A 25,091-nucleotide genomic window follows, 5' to 3' on the forward strand; every position below is an offset into this window, starting at 1 on the left:
CATGTATTTAATAAGGTGATTCAGATTGTCTGTGTCAGACGTACACATCCTCTTCTGTTATGGGCAAGATAGTAAGTACTTCGGCTTTGCAGGCCATACAGCTTGCCACCGCTACCCGGCTCTGCACCCTAGTATGAAAGTAGCATATGTAAATAAATGAGTTTCAGTTCCAACAAAATTCTATGGCACTAATGTGAACTTCACGTATTTATCAAGTGTCTTTAACTTTTTCTTTTTTTTTAAATATAGTTCTAACATTGTAAAAGTGCAGAAGCCATTATTAAATGGTGGGCTAGATTTAGCCTGCAGAACAGTTTGCCAAACTCTGATCTACATTAGTTTGTTTTGATAATTTGTGATTTTCTAGGAATTAGTCCATTTCATCTAAATGATCAAATGTATGGGCTTCAGATTGTCCATAGCATTCTCTTATTTACAACCTTAAAGTCTGTAGACTCTTTAGTGATATTTCTTTCATTCTTGATAGTGATAATTTGTGTTTTCTCTTTTTCTTTGCTTGTTAGAAGTTTATTAATTCTATTGGTTTTTCACCGAACCAAGTTTTTGGTAATTTATATTTATTTGTATTTTTAATTTCATTGATTTCTATTCTTTATTTCCATCTTTCTGCTTGCTTTGGATTTAGTTTACTCTTTGTCTAGTTTCTGGAGGTAGAAACTTAGATTATTAATTTCAGACTTTTCTAAGTAATAATTAATTATAGACTTTCCTTTAAACACTACATTAGCCATAACCCAAATTTTGATGTTGTATTTTCATTAAGTTCAATTATTATTATTATTTTAAATTTCCCTTGAGACTTCCTGCTTGACCTATTCAGAAGTTTGTTAAATTTGTGGGATCGTTCCGTATTTGGAGATTTTCCTATGATTTCCTTCTTTCCACTTGATATCGGTTTATTTCCTTTTTCTAGCTTAGTTGGAGCTATAATCTATTGATTAAAACCCTTCTTCTTTTATTATTTTGTTGTTAAGTGCCCTTGAGTCCATTTGGTGCTGTCGTTGCTAGGTGTCAACGAGTCAGTATCGACTCTTAATGACCCTATGCACAACAGAATGAAACACTGCCCAGTCCTAGGCCAGCCTCACAATTGTTTCCACGCTTGAGCCCATTGATGTTGCCTATTTGCCAATCCATCTTGCTGGGGGTCTTCCTCTTTTTCTCTGAACCTCCACCTTACAAAATATGATAGCCTTCTCCAGTGACTGGTCCCTCCTCACAATATGTCTGAAGTATGACAGGCGAAGTCTAGCCATCCTAAGCCTCCAATGAGCACTCTGGCTGCACTTTTTCCAACACAGATCTGTTGGTTCTTTTGGCAGCCCATGGTATTTTCAATCTTCTCCTCCAACACCATAACTCAAAAGCATCAATTCTTCTATGATTTTCCTTATTCACTATCCAGCTTTCGCATGCATATGAGGTGATTGAAAATACCATGACTTGGGTCAGGCGCACCTTAGTCCCCAAGCTGACATCTTTGCTCTTCAACATTTTAAAAAGGTCTTGTGCAGCAGATTTGCCTAATAAAATATGTCGTTTTATTTCTTCACTGCTGCTTCCATGAGTGTTGATGGTTGATCCAAGAAAAATGAAGTCTTTAATATCTTCAATCTTTTCTCCATTGATAAGAATGTTATTTATTAGTCCAGTGGTGAGGATTTTTGTTTCCTTACACTGAAATACAATACATACTGAAGGCTGTGGTCTTTTAGACTCCCTTTATAGCAGGGATGGGGAACTTCTGGCTTGAGGGTCACATTATTTTTGTTAAATGCTTTTGAGTTAGTTCCAACTCATGGCAACCTTCTATAGGGTTTCTAAGAAGCCACTGGTGAACTTGAACCGATAATCTTGCAGTTCAAACCGACCTTGCAATCCAGTGCATTAACCTGTAGCATCACACCAGGCCTGTGAAGTCATTTGGTCTGGCCCTACCAAGACAATTTCCATTCCGTCCATAACATCGGTGGTGGTTGTGGTAGTGTGCCATGGAGTCGGTTCCGATTCATAGCGACCCTGTATAGGGTTTTCGAGGCTGTAAATCTTAATTGGAGCAGAAAGCTTCATCTTTTTCCTGTGGAACGGCTGGTAGTTTCAAACTGCTGACCTTGAGGTTAGTAGCCCAACTTGTAACCACTACACTACCTGAGCTAGCCATAACATTAGGGGTGAGTCAACTAAATGTTTCACCAAATGTAACAGACTAATTTTTAATTTGATAACTGTGTTGTATGACCCACGAATGATACAAATTTTGGTATAAAAATTGTCCCCCCTTTGGCTGTATAGGGTTTCTGAGGAACAGCTGTCGGGTTTGAACTGCTGACCTTGTGTTTATAGTTTAGTGCTGTTCCTTAATGCTATAAATATCCTGCCCTATTTTGATGCTCCTCATAAATTTTGATATGTTTTATTTTCATTTCTCTCAATTCAAAATATTTTGTAGTTTTCCTTTTTCTTTATTCGTGTCTCACCTAAAAGTGTGCTGTTTCATTATCAAGTGAACAAAAGTATCTGTTGTCTTTATGCTATTTGGACTTTAATTTTATTGTAGTCTGAGAACAGTTTGCGTAATACTGTTTTACATTTGTTAGAGCTTGTTTCATGCCCCAGGATATGCCCTATGTTGGTGAAAAGTCTGCTGGACTTGAACATATATTCTCCTGTTCCCAGGGTGGTGAAGTGCTCTAAATAGCAGATATATCACATTGGTCTAGTGCTGTTCAGTTCTTGTCTATCATTGCTAATTTTACCTAGCAGTGATAGTGATCACTCTAAGTGGGGTTTTACAGCTGGAAGGGTGTGTGGTGTCTCTTTGCTGTGAGGTTGTTTATTGCAGATAGACAGGGTCATTATTAACAGGAATTCTTCCCCTATCCTCTGGTGCCAGTCTCCACAGTGTCTGGTGGGGAGGACAGAGGCACTGCTCTGCCAGCCTTAGGCACTCACTGCCATCCAGTCAGCTCAGACTCATTGACCCCGCATAGGGTTTACAAGGCTGCACATCATTATGGTACCAGACTGCCTCGTCTTTCTCCCATGAAGTGGCTGGTGAGTTTGAACTGCTGACCTTGAGATTAGCAGTCCAGTGCTTATCCTACAGCCCCATCAAGGGGAGGCATATGATCGGGCTTCAACTATCATTTAATTCACTTTTTCCATGAACTTTTTAAAGCCCCCTCATAAGTACTCTGCCCTGTAAACTCTATTGTTAAGTGCACTCAAGTCAGTTCTGACTCAATGACCACCCTGTGTAGCGTTTCCAAGAAGCAGCTGACTGGTTAGCAGACCAGTGCTGATCCTACAGCACCACACCAGTGAGGTGGAAAGGGGACATCAGCTCAACACTGTAGAGTGAGAATGGTGGGCAGGACCCTGTCTCACATGCTCCATAACCCTCGGTACGTAGGATGCCAGCTGGTTACTGTGGAGAGATGGTCAGCAGTGCCCAGTGAAATACGTAGGAGTACAGCATGGCTAGTGCACAATGGTGTTGTTCACAGGGCTTCACCCTACAATTTCCACAGGATCTGGTGTACCACAGGTATTGTCAAGAGTTGTGTCCTATACAAATGCAAAGAAGGAATCCAGGGAGGCAGTGAGGAGAATGCAGACTCATGTGAGATTGCAAGCAACATCACAGAACAATCTGTGCAGGGATTGTTGATGGGAAGACTGCATTCGCTAGAGAAGGAGCTCATGTTTGGTAAGGTGGAGGCTCAGAGAAAAAGAGGAAGACCCCCAGCAAGGTGGATTGGCAGAGTGGCAGTGTTTCGTTCTGTTGTGCACGGGGTTGCTACGAGTCGGTACTGACTCAGTGACACCTAAGAACAACAACAAATGTAAATTTTCTTCTAAAAGTACAACAAAGTAATATTTTTTAAAAACTAGGAAGAGAACTCCAGTCTCCTGCTGCCCAGATACCCCTAGCATTCTTTTCTCACTAGAGCTGATCCTCCAAGAGCACATTTACCACAGGTCTCTATAACTGTTAAGGATTTCCTGTGCCAGCTCTTTTGGCAGCCCTAACATCCGTGATGTAACTCTCCTGCTCTGATAGGCAGCTATACTTTAATTCCTGACAACCTCACTGGTAGGCTTTGTTATGTGTCATAACCCCATGATGATTTGGTAATGTTTCAGGGCACCAAGACCCAACACATGAATAGCTACAGTAGTAAAAGACAACAATTTTTCAAGCAAAGATGAGAACATTTCACCACAGCACCTGGAAAAATAATTTGGTATGTTTTTGTTTAACCAATAAACAACTTCATGGAAGGCAAAAAAAAAAAAAAAAGAGTTGTGTCCTGTTGAGCTGTCTTCTTCTTGGTCCTTTAGTTAGAGAAAGCAGGCTATTGTTGGGCCTTATATTTCAACTGTACATATTGATCCTTCCAGATTTTGGACTGCCTTATGACCTGGGCCAGGATTCATAAGAAGGACAAAAAAAAACAAAACAAACAAACAAAAAAAAAACAAAGGAGAAGAGTTTGCTGTTCACACCTAGATCGTCCCTCAGTCCTGATGTCCTCAGCCAGTCTGCTTTTTTCTTTCCTTTAATTCTCAGAGTGTTTTGATGGTTGTTTTTGTTTTTGTTTTGAGTTGTAATTGACAGGAAGGATAAGCTGGGATGCACTAATTCCCACCTTTTCAGTTTGTTTCATGACTTACTCCTTCCTGTTTCTCTTGAGACTTCAAATACATGTGTGTTAGAATGCTCTATCTTGGTTTTCAAAAAGTTACTGAGATTTTTTTGTGTGTACAGTATTTCAGTTTGGATATTTTTTGCCTGACTTCAACTTGGTTGATTTATCTGTTTCAGTGGTATTAAATCAACTATTCATTCTCTGAATTTTTCTGATATTCTATCTGTTCACTAATTATGCTCATCTTTCTTTCCCATTAAGCCATATATATATATATGCTTTATAGTCCTTATCTACTATATACCATGTGGGCCATCTCTGTTTCCTGTTGGCTACAGATAAAATACAATATTTCTCCTATTGTGAATAATGTTTTCCTGCTACTCATAAGTGTAGTAATTAAGAATTTTTTTAAAAAGACACTGTTTAATAGAGCAGTTTTAGGTTTACAGAAAAATTGCACAAAGTATGTTGTTGTTAAGTGCCTTGAAGTCAGTTTCAATTCATATTGACCCTCTATAGTGTTTCTAAGGAGCAGCTTGGTGGGTTTGAACTGCTAACCTTTCATTTAGCAATACAGTGTTTATCCTACAGCACTACACCAGGACTCTGCAGATAGTACACAGTTCCGATATTCCTGTTTGCCCCTGCTGTTATTTTTTTTATTGTTAGCATCCTGCCTTAAGTGTGATATGTTTCTTGTCATTGATTCATATTGATACAATACTATGAACTAAAGTCCATTGTTTACATTGGAGTTCCTAAGCGGTGCAGATGGCTGAAGTGTTCACTACTGACTGAGATAAGTTCTGGTGTGGCACTGAGGACTAATGTACTGGACTATAAATCCGGTTTCAACCACACAGTCAGCGTTTCAAGCTCACCAGTCACTTCTTGGAAACCCTATAAAGGGTCCCTATGGATTGGAACCAACTCAATGACACTTAACAACAACAACTAACTGAATAGTTGGGAGATTCAAATCCACTTAGAAATGCCCCAGAGGAAAGGCCTGGCAAACTACTTCTGAAAAACTCAGCCAGTGAAAACCCTGTGTGGCCCAGCTGTACTCTAACACACAAGGGTTACCATGAGTGGGAACTGACTTGACAGCACCTATGTTAGTTTTATAGTTTACATTCAGGTTCACTCTTTGTGTTGTATAGCCCTATGGATTTTGACAAATGTATAATATCACGTATCTACCATTACAGTGGGCTCCTGGTGTGGCACTGTAGGATCATCATAGACTGCGAACAATAAGGTAGGCAGTTCAAACCCACCAGCTGCTCCTTGGAAACCTGTACAGGGTCACTGTAAGTCAGAATCGACTCAAAGGCACTTAACAACTACCATTATAGTATCATACATAATCGTTTTATAATAGCCCTAAAATTGCCCTCTGTTCCACCTATTCATCCCTCTAGACTCCTGAGCCCCTGACAACTACTGATCTTTATACTGTCTCTACAGTTTTGCTTTTTACAGAATGTCAAATAGTCGGAACCAGTATAGCTTTTGCCAACAGGCTTCTTTCACTTAGCATTCTGAGTGTAAGGTTCCTCCATGACTTACCAAGGCTTAGTAGTTCTTTTTACTGCTGAATAATACATGATTCATTCACCTTCACATCTTGGTTGTTTCCACTGTTTGGCAGTTTTGAGTAATTTGCTTTATGTCAGTATCGATAATGTTTGATCTGTACCTAAAAGACATACCATAGTACCCACCCCTGGGGCACTTCCTCTGGCTATGTCAACTTAATCCTATACCCAATATACAGCAAAAATAATTTGAGTTTCTATGGTATGCAAAAGGTTGAGAATCGCTACACTAATTATAGTTACATGATCTCTCTATATGACTGATTCCCATAAGATTAAGCCCAGTTTTTTTAAAATCTTGCCAAGAAGTCAGTTTTAATATTCTATCCTATTTCTAGATTAAAAAAAATAAATCTTAGTTATACGTACATAATGTGAAGTTAACTAAAAGGAACACTTTTTTAAAATATGCAGTTAGATGGATATATATTTTTTTTTTATTCATACTGTATACATGATGTGAGAGAAGGCCTAGCTCATGTGGTTTAAGATTGAACAGGTTTGGCTGTTAGATTCCAGTAAGTACTTTATAAACTGTCAAACCCAGGATTTGCGGTTTGTGCTACCTTTAATGATAACTTATCAGGGGAAATAAACAACACACGAACATTTGATCACAGTATACAACAAGTTTTACTTAGCATTTTTATACCATAATAAAATAAATACTTGGATAACTCAAATCTAACACACAATGTATGTATTTTTCCATAGGAATGTATAAGAAGACGACAAAAATATGAGGCATATTTGAAAGAAGTAAAAAGTTTCCTACAAAAATCTAACTGCACACAATCCCCACATTCATTTTATAAATACTATCAGCATGATTTCAGCAGTGCAGACATAAACAACGAATCAAGATCTCCACATTGGTATACAGATGACACTTCCACTGCTGGTGTGGGGGCCACAGAGTTAGACAGTTCTTCCCAGTTTACTTGTAGTGAAGAGACAAAGACAGGTGTGTATTCTTACAGCCTACTCTTACTTTTTCTTTTGATGTTAATATTTCTTGCTTTATATTTTCTCTGAAGATATCAAATAAAAATTTAAAGATTCCATTTCATCATAAAAATTTAAAGATTCCATTTCATCACAAAAATGTTGCGTTTTCATTTCAAGGTTTTCTCCCAGGCATTTTCAACGTAATTGGCTTTAAAAAGAAGGAAGATATTTTAACAAAGCAAAAGTGTAAGCACTCTAAAAATCAAGTTGCTTTAAACTATAAATGGTGTCATGTTATAGGTTGCAAAATACGTTTGTGAAGTTTCGGCGTAATCTAAAGAAATGGCTGGCATTTTTTGATCAAAGGGGCAATTTGAAAATTGTACTGTTTGATAAACACAATTTATCTTATGAAAACTTTTCTTCTTAATTCCTTTTAAATACACAGAACAACAGAGATATTCAAAAGTTTAGACAGGCTGATATACTCTATAGATGTCTATTTTCTAGCACTCACTACTAAGAGCAAGGCACATTCTGTCAAGTGTGATGAACAATGATCTTACCTTACTACAATATGGACATTCACCAAATATGGTGTTAAAACTCTGTCTACTTGTCAGTAGTCCTCTCAGCCACTGAAAAAGTTTAAAAAGAAGAGAAGAAGGAGACTGTGTCAGAATAATCACAAATAGTAAAGATAGTCCCAAAAGCATTTCTTTGCTTTTTTTAATCCAGAAGACTAGCTTTTGTAATTATGTTTTAGAAGAATAAGGGTTATATTTCCTAAAACAAATACCAAACTAGCAATATGCTGGGTAACAGAAAGAAATCAACATGGGATTCAGAGTGTTGACTACCTGTTTTGAGTCAAATTATGGAAACTTTTGAGAATTTGGTGAAAGTTATGTACCTTCTTTACCCAACTCCCCCCCCCAAAAAAAAAAAAATACGCAAAATTCTATTAGGTTTATAGAGACCTTCACTATATCCATTAGGCAGAAGTTAAGAACGAATCCATGCTCTAAAGTATACCGTTGTTGTTAAGTGCCGTTGAGTCAATTCTGACTCATAGCGACACTGTATAGGAGTTTCCAAGGTGCAGCTCGTGAGCTTGAACCACCAACCTTGCGTATCAAACTGTCTTTGCAGTCCAGTGCATTGACCCATAGTGTCACACCAGGATTCCAAGTATACCATGGACTCTTGAAACTGTTAGTCATAATTCTGGTCTTTACTTAATCTCTAATAGTAGGTTAAATCTCAATTCATAAATTACTTTAGGTAGTGGCATGAAGCAGCCCTTCTTAAAAAATTAAATGAATAGTAAAGAAAGCACATGTTGCCTTAGAATATCTCTGTACTTGGACCAAACATTTTATGATTTTTGTATAAAGCAAATTATGCTTCAAAATGTAAATAACGCATTGTTAAAGTAATATCTCTCACAGTAATCAACAAAAATAAAGACTGAAAACAGAAAGCATTATATAATGCAAGATGTTTAATATATGAATTCACCTATAATTAATCATAAATTAACTGTGCTCCATGATAATTTGTATAGAGAACAAATGAATAAAGACAGGAATTAGAGCAGACTTTATACATAATAGATAAATAGTAAACAAAATGGCATTGCCTGAGAGTGCAGGAAGGTGTTCAGATGGCATGTTTTTCAATATTCAAAATAGGATTACTGAATTCCTCCAGAATTCCCTTTCTTCTTATCACCAGAATCACTCCCACTTGATGAGTCTGTAGAGTTTGCATTGAAAGATCCCATGTGCACCATCAATTTGACTTGTTATGTGTTCAGGAGTGAGTCTGTGGATATTCTGGATACATTTTTCCCCTTTTTGGATACTAAACTTTAGGATGCCTCTTCACTCATTAGTAAACATGATGAAGAAATGAAGCACATGGTCACTGAAAAAACTGGATTGCTGTTGTTGAAACAGATTTTAGATTCTGTGTATTTCAAGTACACATACTTCCTGTGTTAAGTGTTTGCTGAAAAAAGTGTTGCTGGTGTTATTTGTAATGTATTTTTACCTCATATAAGCATATTTGATGGAAAGGTTGTCCACACTGGGGGTTGTCACACACTTGGTCAGGAATTACACCATCAAGTTGATAAGCATAGCAAATTCCACAATCCATAGTGAAATCCTTCAAAAGAAAATTAATATTTGTACACATGGAATAAGGGAAAACAAATTAATTTGGTATTGCCAGCATTACATTTTTACAAATGCAGTTTTTATAAATAATCACCTCTTTGACTGTAGTATTTAACTGTGACAGATAGAATCTAACATTAAAGTAGTGATTACTAAATTTGAAAATTCTCTAACTAAAATGAAAGGACAAAAACGCTCCCCATCACTATGGTAGTCTCCAACTTTTAGTTAGCAGCTTTGTCAAAAATCAACTCTTAAGTTTAGTATTTTTAGAATGGAATAATGTCTATTAGTTTCGTAAAACTCTACTGTCCTCCTTTGTTGTTGTTAAATGCTGTTGAGTTGATTCCAACCCATAATGACCCTGTATAGATTTCTGAGGAGCAGCTGGTGAGCTTGAACCACCGACCTTGCGGTTCAAAGTGACTTTGCAGTCCAATGCATTAACCCACTGCGCCACACCAGGACTCCACTGTCCTCCTTGACCAACAATGATATCAAACTATTTCGAACTTTATTTCAGTCATATCTAAGCAATCACTACAGAAAATCTAAATAGATCATTTCCTACTCTGGGCCTTGCCACCCTAGTTTTAATAAAGATGCCAGTCATTAATCACTTTACTGCTATGAAGACCACGAAAACAGTAAACTTATAACCACCAATCAAAGGTTAATAGGTTCTTTAATGTTAACTGTTGCTTGCAGCTTAGAAGTCTTGTGTTAATAATATTCCCCAGTTCTCTCCATCTTCAGCCTCATTTTTCCTTGTATCTAAAAAAGGAGCACTGAAACTTTCATTATGCAGCACTGCTTATACTATCAAAGCACCAAGAAAACAACTTACAGATTTTTCTAGTATACTACGAGCTGGGAAATCAATTTCTAAAACATCTCTCAAGTTTTGTAACAGAGTATTTTCTGGATTCCTGAAAGAATGGGAAAAATTTTTTTCTATTAAATTTGTGAAAGCATACAAAAAGTTATCAACCATAATATAATAATATAATGCCAAGATACGTACCATAATTGTATATTCCTACTGAGTTTAATTCCCAGGGGTTTTACCACTTCAGATATTTAAAAGAAAAAAACAATTAGCAATTTCTTTATCATTTTGTAAAGCCACATTTGGCACAGAACTAGCTTTTTTAACTAGTTAGAAAATCATAATCATATAAATTATGTATTAAAAAATTACAAAGGCATATAGATCAGAATGATGAGGCAGTTCATTTTGAATAATTATGATTAATATCTTATTTTAGAATAATACTTAACAGTGGTTGATAAGAATTTTATGATTCTCTTAAAAATACTTAATACTGATACCATGGTCAGCTCCAAGAAAGCAGCACTCAGGAAGCATGGTGGGATGTCTAGGGTCTACTTCTATGTTCACTGAAGTATTATTCCCTAGAATGAAAGATGATCAACATGTTTAGAAGTCAAGCTGTTCATCAGATCAACAAAAAGTCAAAGGATGTCTGTCTGAGTAGTGATTTTAGAAGTTAGGATTACAAATAAAAATTCAAGAATTCCAAGTTTCTATAAAAACAAAAACACCCAAACAGCCAAATGTAGGATCAGCGTTGGACTGGGACCACAAGGTCATTGGTTCAAACCCACCAGTTGCTTCTCAGAAACCCTATATAGGATTGCTATGAGTCTGAACCAACTCTACAGCACTTAACAACAACAACAACAATTAAGTTAGGCTGGAATTATGTTAGTAGTTTGAATAAAATTTATCAAGCAGGTGAATAAATCAAAGGTCTTCAATATATAAAATATCTCCACAGCCATACATTTAAAAAGTAATGATCTAAATATATTGCTTTTTTATGGCCTGTCATTGAATTGTGGTCAAATGTAAAATGGACAGAAATACTATAAATGGTAACAAGCAAACATGTTTAGAAGTTAGAAGTTTTATGAAGATTCGTGATTAGTTTTATAATAACATTTCAATTTTTTTGTTTCATGTGAAGCTTTCCTCTGCTAACAAGGGGTTCAACACGTCACATTAAAATGGAAATTATTTATTACCAAAATATTAAATTATCCAATTCACATAATCTAAGAAAAGGTTATTTTTACCTGACATTAGGTTCTTTTACCAATTATAACTGGAGTGTAGTAGAAATTTCAGAAATCTTACTGGTATTTCTTGCTAGTACACAATTTAGTTTAAGATCAACTTGGATCTCTTGTTATGGTGAAAAATGTCTTCATAGTTTCCACACACTACAGAATAGACATTTTACTAAAGTTTAGTAACGAGATGAATACAATCAGGCAAAAAGAATCAAGTCAATGAAGGACAAAATGTTTTAAATGTTACACTCTCACATGTTAACAAATTCTGTACCCTGAACATAAATTCCATCTTAGCTCTAGAAAGTACTTTCACTCAACAGCAATGGATTTATTAACTCGTCTTTCCATTAAGTTGCTAAAAACCTGGTCAGAAGAAAGCAAATCAATGCCTAGGTGGAAAAACTGAGAGGTAAGAGGTAAATATGGAGAATGAATAAAAACCAGGCCATTTATGCCAATGAAAATTATAATAAAAGTATATTTAAATATAACCTGGTAAGAATAATACTTTTAATGGGGCAATGGAGATAGAAACTACTATAATTCTTCAAAAAAAAAAAAATTCATTCTTACAGTGTTTCACAAATACACCATAATGTTCTTAATTATTCCAAGCTAAATGCTGTCAAGACTGTTTCAAACTAGTATAGTAGCATTACTATTTGTAGAACTGCTGCATTATTATATGTTCTCATAACATAGCACTTTTTTCTCTCAAATCTATTATGCCTAAATAGAAACTGTAAAAAGTTGCAGGATAATCTGACTATGGTCACACATCATAATTTCAAAATGTTCTGCAGAATATATACCTTGCAACAATTTATCTATATGGGTTAGGGGTTAAAAAAAACAAACAAACATAAAATGCTATCTTAAAACTAGATAGCTATGGCATTTAATATGAGCTCAGAATATAGTTGAAAACACCTAAAATCTTTAGACTGAATTCTGAAAGTGAATTTATGTATTGATGGCTCATAATGAAAATACAAATATATATCAGCTTATGGTTACATTGCAGGATTGTTTTTGGTTGTACCACATCTTATTCATTAATTTCATATCTTTAAGGTTAAAAAAACAGTTAAAATAGTTCCCATTCTTCTGTTGTGCTTTCTGTACCCTCTTCAATGGCAAGGTTCACTTCAGTTTCTTTCATCCACCCCCTAAGGATTTGTCATATATTGTTTCCAAATTTGTTCACATCAATATTGACTGGTTTCACGGATGAAAATGCCATTTTCTCAAATACAGATTTTTTTTGTTGTTCTGAGCAACCTAAGTTTTTAATAACCTGCTCTACTACTTTTGTGCTAATTAAAATTTAATTAAACACTGTCTCTGAATGCTACTTCTGTAGCGTCATCACTTTTTATAATGAAACACCTTAATGTTTTTGCCCCTTCCTGAAATGTTTAAATTTAAATATGCAGTGTTAAAAGAAATCATAGTAAATTTCTAAAAGTTTTAATGGTTGGTTCCAAACAAAGAATTATTGAGTTCCTTTTGTTAAGTAATAACAAATTACACACATACATTTTTTAAAAAAACAACTTAATTCTGTTATTCCTACCTAATGCAATCCTGCGTGCCGTTGCACTCCGTGTAGGTTTTTCTGGCTCAAGTACCCAAGTCTTCTCATCGATTTCATCCATAACATCCCAGAATGCCTTCAGTGAGTCTAATGCTGCCAAAAACTGACTATGAATGCTTTGTAAGGAGCTCTGTGAAAAGATGAATGCTGAATAAGTTCTGTGGCACTCTACCAACAGCAGATAATCTTTCACTTGCAATACAACTCAATTTAGAAATTTTAAGCTGTTTCATTTCAACTAGAAACTAGACTCTAGTAAATAAACTCAACTCTCCCTTCCTCACATCACTTCACCTCCATTAGCGTTAAAAGGATTTATTTTTGTAACTAGACTATGTACCTTTTCAAGGAAGAATTTTTTTTAAATGTAATCATTTTTGTTATAATGCATGTTGTACTATATGTAAGGAACAGTAATTACTAATTAGTAACAGTAATTACTAATACAAGATATGTATGTACAACTATATTAGTAAACCTAGCATAATATATGAGGGGGCTTCAAAAAGTTCATGGAAAAATCCCATTGTCTTTAATTCCATTTTCTAAGAACTTTTTGGAAGCCCTTTTGTGTGGTGTCTATACAAATCTAGTACAAAAATCATTTTAACTTCATTTTGGGTACAAGGATCCCTGGTAGTAGAGTAGATTTTGAGCTGTGTTGCTAACTGCAAGGTCTTCTAATCTCTCAGTAGCACTGAGGGGGAAAGATGAGGCTTTCTGCTCCCCTAAAGATTTACGGCCTCAGAAACCCTGTATTGGGTCTCTATGAAGTCAGAATTGACTCCATGGCACATAATTACCACCACCATATTCCCTTTGAAGGCGCTATCATATATCCCCATTTATTTCTACTTACTGTTTATAAACAGATTTTATTCTTCACTTAAAATATATTCATTGAATATAAACAATATATATTTATGCAACTCAACATGTACTTTTTTCCTTCTTTGCTTAAAAGAACATTCGCATATCAGAACGAGAATATTTAGATTGTATTACATTTTATATCCCTATGTATTTAAGGGAGAAGTCAATGATGCATTTCATGACAACTATTATTTTCTAAACTACAAGGAAAGACGCTTGAGTCTTTCAAACTTTTACATTTTTAAAACATTTTGGTACTACATATTCCTAACAGAAATAGCAAAATAATTATACAAGTAAAATATGGTGAATATTCAAAAACTACACCCAGGACCCTGAAACTAATCAAAGGAAATGCCATCCTTTTTGCACAAACACATAATTTAAAAAGAGAGAGAGAAAAATGATACAGAAGAACAAAGGTATTAAAAAAAAGTGGAGAAAGAAAACAGAAGAAATTAGCTGCAAACACGCACACACATATAAAGCCGAGTGCCTAAAAAGCATTACACTGTCTTACAGAGAAGGCAAATATCCCAGAAACCAAGCTAATGAGTCAGAAGCCTCTCCACTAAGGATAAGGTATGGTGGGGTGCAATTTCTTGTCTTAAAAATAAAGAAGACTTACAGATTGTATTGTGTGTCCTACATAAAAAAAAAAAAAAAAAAAAAAAAAAGCTGTGCTGAGATTCTAACCCCTATACTTGCAAATATGCCACTGTTTAGAAATAGGGTTTCTTTAATTATATAAATGAGGCCATACCACAGTAGGGGGATTTCTAAACCTGTTCCGTTCTTAGTGGTTTTATATATATATATATATATATAATTACAACAGTCAATTACACAAAAGAAAAAGCCATGAAAATATCCCTCAACAACCAAGAAACACCACGGACTGCCAGCAGACACCAGAAACCAGGAAAGTGACTTACAGAAGCAGTCCAGACCTTTATTTGGACTTTTAGCCTTGAGAACTGTGAGAAAATAAATTTCTGTTCTTTGAAAGTCCCTTACTTGTGTCCAGGAAGCTAAGACAGAAACATGCTAATAAAACAAAGTGAGAAAGGATGATAGTTAATTGTATTCTGCTTCACCTTCCCCAAAGGTTTGTAAACGTCCATTCTGAAGGCACATCATAGTAGTTTACCTATTTGTTTATCTGACTATAAATTTTATGTGGAGAAGCAGTGTAGCAGAAAAAGACTTGAAGGATAGAAACTAGAAAATCGTCTCTATCACATTACATGCACAAGAGCTAAAGTTTAACAGCTGAGCTACGCCTAATAGGAAGTCCAGTCTTCTGATAGTGAAAAGCAGAGGTCAGAAGAATAAAAAGAATGTATCAATGTTAAGGAAAAAAAAAAATAGGCATTTCCACATGATTTGAAAAGAGCATGCATAGAAAATATTAGGAACAGCTAAGGCACTTAATGAAGTTCTCTGTACCTTCACCAGAATACCTGGACTGTTCTGGATAAAAGTTTCTCAGTGAAAACATCTGTACGAGAGACTCCTAAATTGATTCACTGAAAAGATTTCTGAACAAATGCAACAAAAAAGATTTCTGAATGAACCGTCTTGTTTGTACTATAGATTTGGCATTTAAACCTTAAGATCATGAATCATTAGAAAGTAAGTCTGGTCAAAAAGTCACTACATCATAACTTTATAAAAAATTTAAAGGGTTATTTTACTACCTGAATAGTTTTATAATGTTGAAGTACAGCCTATTTTGTGAAGACGTGCTAATTTTTATGCTTTGCGTATACATCAAGTCCCCTGATATCAGAGCAGAACAGGAACAGGTTGGCTACTCTTGTTCATCTTTAAAAAAACAAAATAAATCTTCAGTTAACTAATTACATCATTACTATAAAATATTAAAGGGATTACGGTGGCTCTGTATGATAAGCACTGGGCTGCTAACCACAAGGTCAGTGGTTCCAGCCGCTCCAAGGGAAAAAGAAGAGGCTTTCTGCTCCTGCAAAGATCTATAGCTTTGGAAACCCTACACGGGGTCACTATGAATAAGGACTCAATGGTACTTAACAACACCAAAAACAGAATCTTAAAAGGTATCACATTTTCTACTTCTTACTTATGAGGTCTCAGACAATGAACAGAGAGGTAGATGAAGATATTCTTTAAGCTCCTTGTCTTAAAGATGTACCTTCAATGAAAGAACTCAGTGGTCTAGTTTCCATATTCATTAATAAACTGTTTGTATGCTGAGGTCTAAACGCTCTTCAAAATGTGAGTGTCTAGTACTAAAATACAAGGTCAGCAGTTCAAACTCACCAGTTCCTCCTTGAAAACACTATACGGGGTCGCTGAGTCGGAATCGAATCCACAACACATAATCCACCACCACCACTTTACCAAGCATGATGTTCTCCTCCAGGGTATGGTCCCTCCTGGTAACTTATTCAAAGTGTGTGAATAATATCTTAGCACCCTCGCTTCTAAGGAGTATTCTGGCTGTATTTCTTCTGAGACAGGTTTGTTGTTCTTGCAATCCACGGTGTATTCATCAATATTTTAATTCAAATGCATCAAGTCTCCTCTGGTCTTCCAGCTTTCACATACATTAAGAGGCAACTGAAAATACCATGGTTTGGGCCAGGGACAGCTTATCAGTGGCAACTGGGTCATAAGGATAATTAATTATTCTATTTATATCTTTGTTCTGTTGTTGTTAAGTGTCACTGAATCAACTCCAACTTAAAATGAACTGGTGTAGGGTTTTAAAGCTGTAATTCTTTGTGGGAGCAGAAAGCCTCATCTCTCTACCATGGAGCAGCTGGTGGGCTCAAACTGCAGACCTCATGTTTCGCAGTCCAGTGCTTATCCTACACTTATGCCATATCATCTTTACTTGTATCAAATAAAAAATGGTAATCTATTTGGGCTCAGGATCTTCCCAGAAAGCAAAGCCTCAGGCATATATACATATATAATCTATCATGGGAAGTGATTTTAGGGAATAAGAGTGGGGATTAGAAAGAGTGAAATAGATGAGGGAAAGTAAAAACCGGGTGTATTTTCAAATTGCTCACTGTGGTCAACCAAGGCTGTAACTCTAGGGGAGCTTAAAAGACACAGTTCCTCAGAAGTGCCACCCAAGAAATGGAAGTAGGGTACACCTATTTACTGGCTTCAATTCCCTACTGGTCAAGAGTTGCCCTAACAGAGGTTCATTCTCTCACACTCAGAGGTTTTTGGTTGTTGTTGTTGTTGTTGTGTACCCTGAAGTCAGTTCCAACTCATAGTGACCCTGTATAGGGTTTCTACGAACAGCTGGTGGGTTTGAACAGCCCACCTTATGGTTCACAGTCCAATGCTTATCCTACAGTGCCACACATACACATTGATGCCTTGTGTTTCTCAGCACTAGAGAAACCTTGGTCACAGAGAGAGAATACAGCAGTAGAGCTGAGACATGGTTTTTGATTAGATTACACCACAATGAAGCTAATCGAAGCAATATTGCTGAGTCAAATGTGGTCATAAACAAAGGGAAGTAGGGAGCAAGAATTGTTTTTATTCTTAAACATGTCAAAAAAGCAAGTGAATTATATTTCAATTCTGTGTTAAGTTAAATAAGTACATTTTGAAATTTTGCCTCATGAAATCAATTTGTATATGGTTTTAATGATAATGAGGGTTAGCCCTGAAGTATCTAGAATGTATGTCTATGCAAACATTCTGCCTTTTGGGGTTGTTAGTATCCTATTATTGAATTTGAAGAGTTTTTGTTTTTTTTAAATAGATTCTTGATATAAGTCCTTTATCAGATATATGCTTTACAAATATTTTCTCCCAATCTCTGGCTTCTCTTTTCATTTATTTAAAAGTATCCTTCCAAGAACAAACTTTTAAAATTTTTGATGAAGTCCAATTTATCATTATCTTCTTTAATGGACCTTGTTTTTAGTGTTATATTCAGAAATGTTCATTAGAAAGGAAGATGGCAAGACTTTGTCTGACATAATTTAGACATGTGATCAGAAGAGACTAGTCCCTATTGAAGGACATCATCCTTGGTAGAGAGTCATCAAAAAAAAAGAAAACAGCTCTCAGTGAGATAGACGGGTAAATTGGCTACAACAATGAGTTCAAACATAGCAATGAAACTGAGGAACGGGTAGTGTTTCAGTCTTTATAAACAGAGTTGCTATGAATAAGAATTAACTTGACAGCACTTAACAAGCAAGAAAAACCTTTAGCTAACCCAAAGTTACAAAACCTTTTGCTTGTGCTTCTCCTAAAAGTGTTATAAGTTATAGATTTTACATTACATTTATAATCCATGTTGAGTCAACTTTTGTATATGGAGTAAAGTTCATCTTTTTTGCATACAGCTTTGAGCACCACTTGTTGAAAAAGACAATGAATTGCCTTTGCATTTTACTGAATACACTTTATGTGTGGATCAATTTCTGAAAATTCTATTCAAATGATCTATTTGTCTATCTTTATGACAATATTACATTGTCTTGATAAATAAAGCTTTAGAAAATTTTAAAACAGGTGTTAGTACTCTAACACTGTTTTTTATTTGAGTTATATTGACTATTTACTTGAGGTCCTTTGATTTCCCATAACTTGTAGAATCATTTTTAAAAAATCTAAAGAAAATAAGAAAATGTGTTGGGATTTTCACTGGAATTGGATTGAATCTATAGATTAGTTTGGGAAGAGGTGACATCATAGCAGCATTGACCTTTCCAATCAATGAACATGGTATGCCTGTCGATTTTTTAAAACAAATTTTTGGTCATCAGGCAAAAAAAGATATGTGGGTACTTTACTAAAGACGACATATAAGTGACAAATAAGCACATGATACATCTAACATTTTTGCTCATTAAGGAAAGTCAAGTTACATTTAAAATGAGATTATCACTACATGCCTGCACTCACTGCCACTGAGTGGATTCTAACTCATAGTGTTCCTACATGGCAGAGGGGCACCGCTCCACAGGTTCCCGAGGCTGTCAGCCGTTACAGAAGCAGGCAGCCTCACTGCTCTCCTGCGGGCCAGCTGGGAGGTTTTAACCACTGACCTTACATTTAGCAGCCTGATGCTTAACGCACTGTGCCACCAGTGATCCTAAAAGAATGGTTAAAATGAAAAAGACTGACTTTACCAAATGTCAGTCAGGATGTAGAAGAACTGGAAATGGCACACACTATTTGTTAGAATGCAAAATAATGCAACCATTTTGGGAAAAAGTTGGCAATATCTTAAAAATTTAAAACATGTAGCTCCTACATGAAATCGGGCCAAACTATTTCACCCAAGAGAAATGAAAGTATATGCTCATAAAATGACTTGTACATAATATTAACTGTAATATGACAAATACTAGCCACATGCTGAAAATATAAATCTATCAGCAGGTAAACAATCTGTGGTACATCCATACAACAGAAAACGTTCTCTGTGATAAAAAGAATCAAGTATTATTAAATGCCGCAATATAGATGAATCTCAAAATAGTTATGCTGAAAGAAGCCTGACCAAAAAAAGGCACACAGAAATATATGAAATTCTAGAAAATGCAAACTAATGTACAGAAAGTAGATCTGGCCTGGAACCAGTGGCGGGGGTTGAGTTAAGACATGGGCTACGAAGGGGTATTGCTAGGGAAAAAGAGGAAACTTGAGTGTGATAGATCCATTCACCGCCTTGATTGTAAACAGGTATTAACATGTCAACATTCACCAAACTGTACAGTTTGGATATGGTCAGTTTATTATATGTCAATTATATGAGGGTGATTCAAAAATAATTCACACTCTGGCTGTAAAATTCATTTTAATCAACTTTTAGAAGCGACATATGCATCGCTTTTAGACATAATCTTGTTTTTCAATATACTTTGTCCATCTGTCAACAAACTTTCTTATTTCCTTATCAAAAAATGTTTTAGGCTGAGCTGCAAGCCATGAATGTACCACTGTCTTCACTTCATCAGAGGTGAATCTTCATCCTCAAAGGGCTACTTTCAGGGAACCAAACAGGTGGAAACCCAATGGAGCAAGATCAGGACTATAGGGAAAATACTTTAATACCTCAAAACAAAGTTTTGCAGGGTGTCAACAGTGTGGACATAGACGTGTGCACATGCATTGTCATGCAAGATCACGATGTCCTTGGATAGATTCCTCTGCATTTAATCTTTAAGTTTAGGCTTCAGCTCGTCAGTGAGCAATTCACTGTAATGAGAACTGTTGATTGCTGAACTTTTTCCTGATAGTGTTCCAATACTGGTCCCTGAGAATCCCAGAAAATTGTAAGCATCAATTTTCCAGCTGATGATTAATTTTTGAACTTTTCTTGGTGAGTAATTGAGAATACTTCCATTCCAAACTCTGCCATTTACTCTTAGCCTTGTAGTGATGAGTCCACGTCTTGTCACCTGGAACAATTTTTTTCAAAGAAACTTTTATCTTCCTTCGATTATCGGTCCAAATTTTGTTTGCAGGTGTCCACACACTGTTTATGCTCTTCCATGAGTTGTCTCAGTACCCAGCTCACACAAACTTTTCAAAACCCAAGTCTGTTGTGGATTCTTTTGTAAACAGAGCCATGGCTGATTTGCCACATACTCCACTATCATTCATCTATCCAACAGAATCATTTCATGAGTGGGCGTTTTTATAAAACTAGAGGGTGGATAATTTTTGACTCACCCTTTTTTCTCAAACCGTTACTACAGAAGTAGAGCAGCAGCTATTTTGTATTGTTTCCTCAAAACTTAGAAGCTGAGAAAAATACAATCTAGCTACATTTTTTACTTAAATCAAGCACAAAGACGGCAGAGTTAACAGTTCATGAACCCACCGGGTAGAGCATGAAATCTTATCACTTTTATATGTATGTATAGCAAATGTGTATGTATTAGAGAAAGAAAGATATATATGGGAACTAAGATGTCAGCGATTCCCCTATAACTGTTATTAAATTATGTTAAACTAGGAAAGCACTTAAGCAGAAAAGTGTGAACACTGCCAATCTCAAAATGTAACGCTTATTATCTCTAAAAGCATTTTGTTACTTTTATAATACCTGAAGTGATATAATAATGTCAGTCACTTAACCAGATCTTAGAGTATAATATCTTCATCTTAAGTACTATTATTTCCAGTATCTTAATAATTTTCGCACAGTCCTGGAATGTGATCTTTTGTGCTCTGATGACACTTAAATTAATAGCATAATTTTCTGGTACTCGCAACAGTTGCTTTCCCTTCTGATTTTTTATACATTCCTATAATACATGCAGATAAACCTTCTAATAATCACTTTTATCTTTATCTTCGGGGGATTCAAAAGACTTCAATACAATAAGGAAATATCAAGAGATTAAACTTTTTTAAAAAATAAAATGTTAATATTAATTGCAATATTTCAAATCATGTACCTTTAAAGAGATAAGTCTTCTGAACATTCAGTTCATTTGGTCTCATTTAAAAGTTTCACTGATGTCAACTCTTTCTATAGGTACATCTATTACCAAATCTATTTAATCAAATGTTATACTTTGTTAAAACAGTCCTGAAGAATTTGTCACCTTTCCTTCACTAATTAAGTGGTCTATATTTGACTATAAATGACCAATGTTTATTTAAAGGGTCTCCTACTACACCTCAGTGGTCCTATGTACAACAGAACAGAACAGCCTCACTTGTTGACTCTCTCATTATCCAACAATTCACATTTACAACAACAGTAAAACATCTGCTCTCCAACCGTTCTGTGCATTAATGACACATGTCCGGCCGTCACAAACTCCAAGGAGCTACGAGGTTAGAGTAGCACTGGCCAAGATGGTTAAGGTGGTATGTCAGCTTGGCTGCGACATGATTCTCAATGGTTTGACAGTAATAAGGAAAACGGACAGTTATGTAATAATGTAGTCATCTTTCATTTGTAAACTGATGTGGCCATCCATTTTCGCATGATGTCAATTTTCTCATAACAACTTGGTCTTTGGCATCTAACCATGTTGATAAATGAGGAGTGGGTAGATTTTCATCCATGTGAAGAGGGGAGTTTATCTACAAGCCCAAATGAAATTTATTCATCTTATATGTAGTCATCAAAGAAAGTTATTCCAATTTTCATTTAAAAAGAAAAATTACGTATTTAAAATAAGTAGGCACTTTCCATCTTGTCCTTTAACCAAAAAAAAAATTTAAACCATTGGTGTGGAGTCAGTTTCAATTCCTAGTGATCCTACAGAACAAGGAAGAACTGCCCCATAAGGTTTCCAAAGCTGTAAATCTTTATGGAAACACATTACCACATCTTTCTTCCAAGGTACAGCTGGTAAGTTAGATCTACTGACCTTTCAGTTAACAGCCAAGTGCTCAACCAATGCACCACCAAGGTTCTTTATCCTATGGCTGTTGTTGCTATCATGTGTCACTGAGTCAGTTCCAACTCATAACGACCCTACGTACAACAGAATGAAACACTGCCTTGGTCCTGCACCATCCTCATAATTGCTACTGTGCTTGAGCCCATTGTTGCAGCCACCATGCCAATCCATCTCGGAGAGGGTCTTTATCTTTTTTGCTAACTTCATGTCCTTCTCAAGGGGTTGGTACCTCCTGATGACATGTCCAAAATACAAAAGACAAAGACTCATCATTTTCACATCCAAAGAGCATTCTAGCTGCACTTCTTGCAACACAGATTTGTTTGTTCTTCTGACTTTACAAAGCAATTTCCATATTCTTCACCAGCAACTTAATTCAAAGGCATCAATTCTTCTCCAGTCTTCCTTATTCATTATCCAGCTTTCACAGACAAACAAAGCAATTTAAAATACTATGGCTTGGGTCAAGTACACTAGGAGAAGCACTGGACTGCAAACAACAAGGTCAGTAGCTTAAACTCACCAGCTGCTCTTCAGAACCCAATATACAGGGTTGCTACGCCATGGCAGTTAACAACAAGAGTTGATGTTCAGATTCTGCATGAGCACAATGAATTGTTCTAGAATCCCTATTCTTCACAATGCTAGTTTGTTATGATCCACATATTCTAATGCTTTTGAATAGTCAACACAGCTCAAGTAAACATCTTTCTGGTATTCTCTGCTTTCAGCTAAGGTGCATCTGATATCAGCAATGACATTCCTTGTTCCATGGCTGCTTCTGAATCCAGCTTGTATTTCTACTAGTTCTCTGTCTATGTAACTGCTTCAACTGTTTTTGTATTATCTTCAGCAAAATTTCACTTGTGTGATATTTATGATATTGTTTGATAATTTCCACATCTTGTTGGATCGCTTTTTTAGGGGGGTGGGCTCAAATATGGGTCTTTTCCAGTCAGTTGACCAAGAAGCTGTCTCTGAGACTTTGGTGTAGATGAGCAAGCTCAGCCCAGTAGATTCCATATACAAACTTAAAAAGTTCATGGGAAATTTGAGTAAAAGAGAAGATAATTTTTTCCATGAACTTTTTGAAGCCCCCTTGTAAATACTTAAAAGTTGTAGTCATTAGATAAATTTTTGCTATAGTATTTTTGTACCACAATCCTTTATGTATAGTTAATGGAATTCAGGTCTAGTTCTAGTTTCCTAACAGTTTTGTTACGAATGAAAATCCTGTGGTACCAAGAGAAAACCCAAAGAAAAACTAGCCCACCAATCTTAGAGGTAAAGAGAGAAAAAGACGAGTTTGAGAAGCTAACAGGACTGCCTAGAATTTATGGGAGAGGTTCTGTAGGATAAGGACTGGAATGATAACCTAAAAGGTTGGCAGTTCAAACCCACAAGTTACTTCTTGGAAACCCTATACAGGGTTGAGATGAGTGGGACCCAACATGACAGTACTTAGCAACAACCACCCCTACCACCTATGAGGCACTGCAATGCAAACGAGGAGTTCCAGAAGTCTGCACAGGGTCACGTTTGCATAGCTACTAGTTGGATATTACTTTGTACATGTATAAAATGAGACCCCACAAAGCCAAACAAGAAAAACTTATGAAGAAAGAATAATAAGATATGAAAAATAATTCACTAAGCTTGCAAAAGGCAACGCATTATTCGCATGCCCATCAACTCCAGAGAGATCTATTCAGAAACTAGAGATGGAAAAACAAGCTGATAGGCAGTACCTACTAATGGTGAGATTCACATACCTATTCCAGCTAGCAAGTTCACTAGCTTTATATTCTAGAGAAACTTAGATCTTTGCATCAAAATAGTTGTAGGAAGTAAAAAAATATCAACAACTCACAGTAAGACAGACAATGGAACACTAGAGCGATACAGTCTTACAATGAAACACTATACAACAAAGAAAATGAGCACACTACACCTATATTCAGCAACACGAGTATATCTTAAAGTTAATGTGGAGAGAAATAACATAACAACAGAACAGACAAACTATATTCTTTAGCGAAGAATATTTAAGGAGATAAAACTATTTAAAATTTTTTTTAAGTTAGCAATTGTCATAAAAGTTAAGGGTATGGTTTGCTTTCAGAAAGAAGGAAATTTTGTTTTAAGAATGAATAAGCTGGTTCTTCTGGGGGTGCTATAAATCTTGTTGGTTAGATGAGTGTTAGACTCAGAATAAATCTTTAAACTGTACATTTATGTTTTATGTAGTTTCCAGTATACTTATTACATAATAATAAAAGCTTTGATGGAATAAAGAGGAAGGAAGCGGGGCAGAGACAGAAGGACAGAGCCAAGGAGGAATTAGAGGTAGTACTGAGTCACGATGTACTCAAGTTATGACAAACCACACATTAGAAGGTCAGTATCAGGAATACTACCTCTTCTGGGGAGGAAGTTATGGGGGAAAAGGGGCATGCAGGAGATACGGAAGTAAAAAAAAAAGCTGAGTAAATTGAACATGCTACAAGAATTTGATCAAGATAATATGATGAAAGAGAGTGGTGAAAAGTCATTCGTATGTGAAGTATGCTGAATTTAGACCCTGACATCACTGATGTGGAAGAGCTCATAGATAACAAAGAAGGGGAACTGACAGGATAAAAATAACAAGAATCAAGATGACAAAAGAAAAACAATTATAGTCAAATATATGATTTATCTCTTGTATATATGTTGAAGTG

At 35.8% G+C, this 25,091-nt stretch overlaps 2 protein-coding genes across 2 annotated transcripts in view; one reads left to right on the plus strand and one right to left on the minus strand.

The window, feature by feature from the left end:
• VRK2 (vaccinia related kinase 2) overlaps positions 1-7,312 on the plus strand; it is a 112,027-nt gene extending 104,715 nt beyond the window's left edge. The window contains exon 12 of the mRNA XM_006868031.1: positions 6,992-7,312. Coding sequence (XP_006868093.1) covers positions 6,992-7,312 — 321 coding nt within the window. The remainder of the gene's footprint in view (positions 1-6,991) is intronic.
• Positions 7,313-7,397: 85 nt separating this feature from the next.
• Positions 7,398-25,091, minus strand: part of FANCL (Fanconi anemia, complementation group L) — a 119,667-nt gene continuing 101,973 nt past the window's right edge. The window contains exons 12-18 of the mRNA XM_006868032.1: positions 13,085-13,235; positions 10,741-10,824; positions 10,433-10,478; positions 10,256-10,337; positions 9,281-9,397; positions 7,792-7,863; positions 7,398-7,433 (exon numbers count right to left, since the gene is read on the minus strand). Of these exons, the coding sequence (XP_006868094.1) occupies positions 7,398-7,433; positions 7,792-7,863; positions 9,281-9,397; positions 10,256-10,337; positions 10,433-10,478; positions 10,741-10,824; positions 13,085-13,235 (588 nt within the window). The remainder of the gene's footprint in view (positions 7,434-7,791; positions 7,864-9,280; positions 9,398-10,255; positions 10,338-10,432; positions 10,479-10,740; positions 10,825-13,084; positions 13,236-25,091) is intronic.

This window comes from Chrysochloris asiatica, unplaced genomic scaffold, assembly GCF_000296735.1.
Source record: "Chrysochloris asiatica unplaced genomic scaffold, ChrAsi1.0 scaffold00114, whole genome shotgun sequence".
Lineage (NCBI taxonomy): Eukaryota > Metazoa > Chordata > Mammalia > Afrosoricida > Chrysochloridae > Chrysochloris > Chrysochloris asiatica.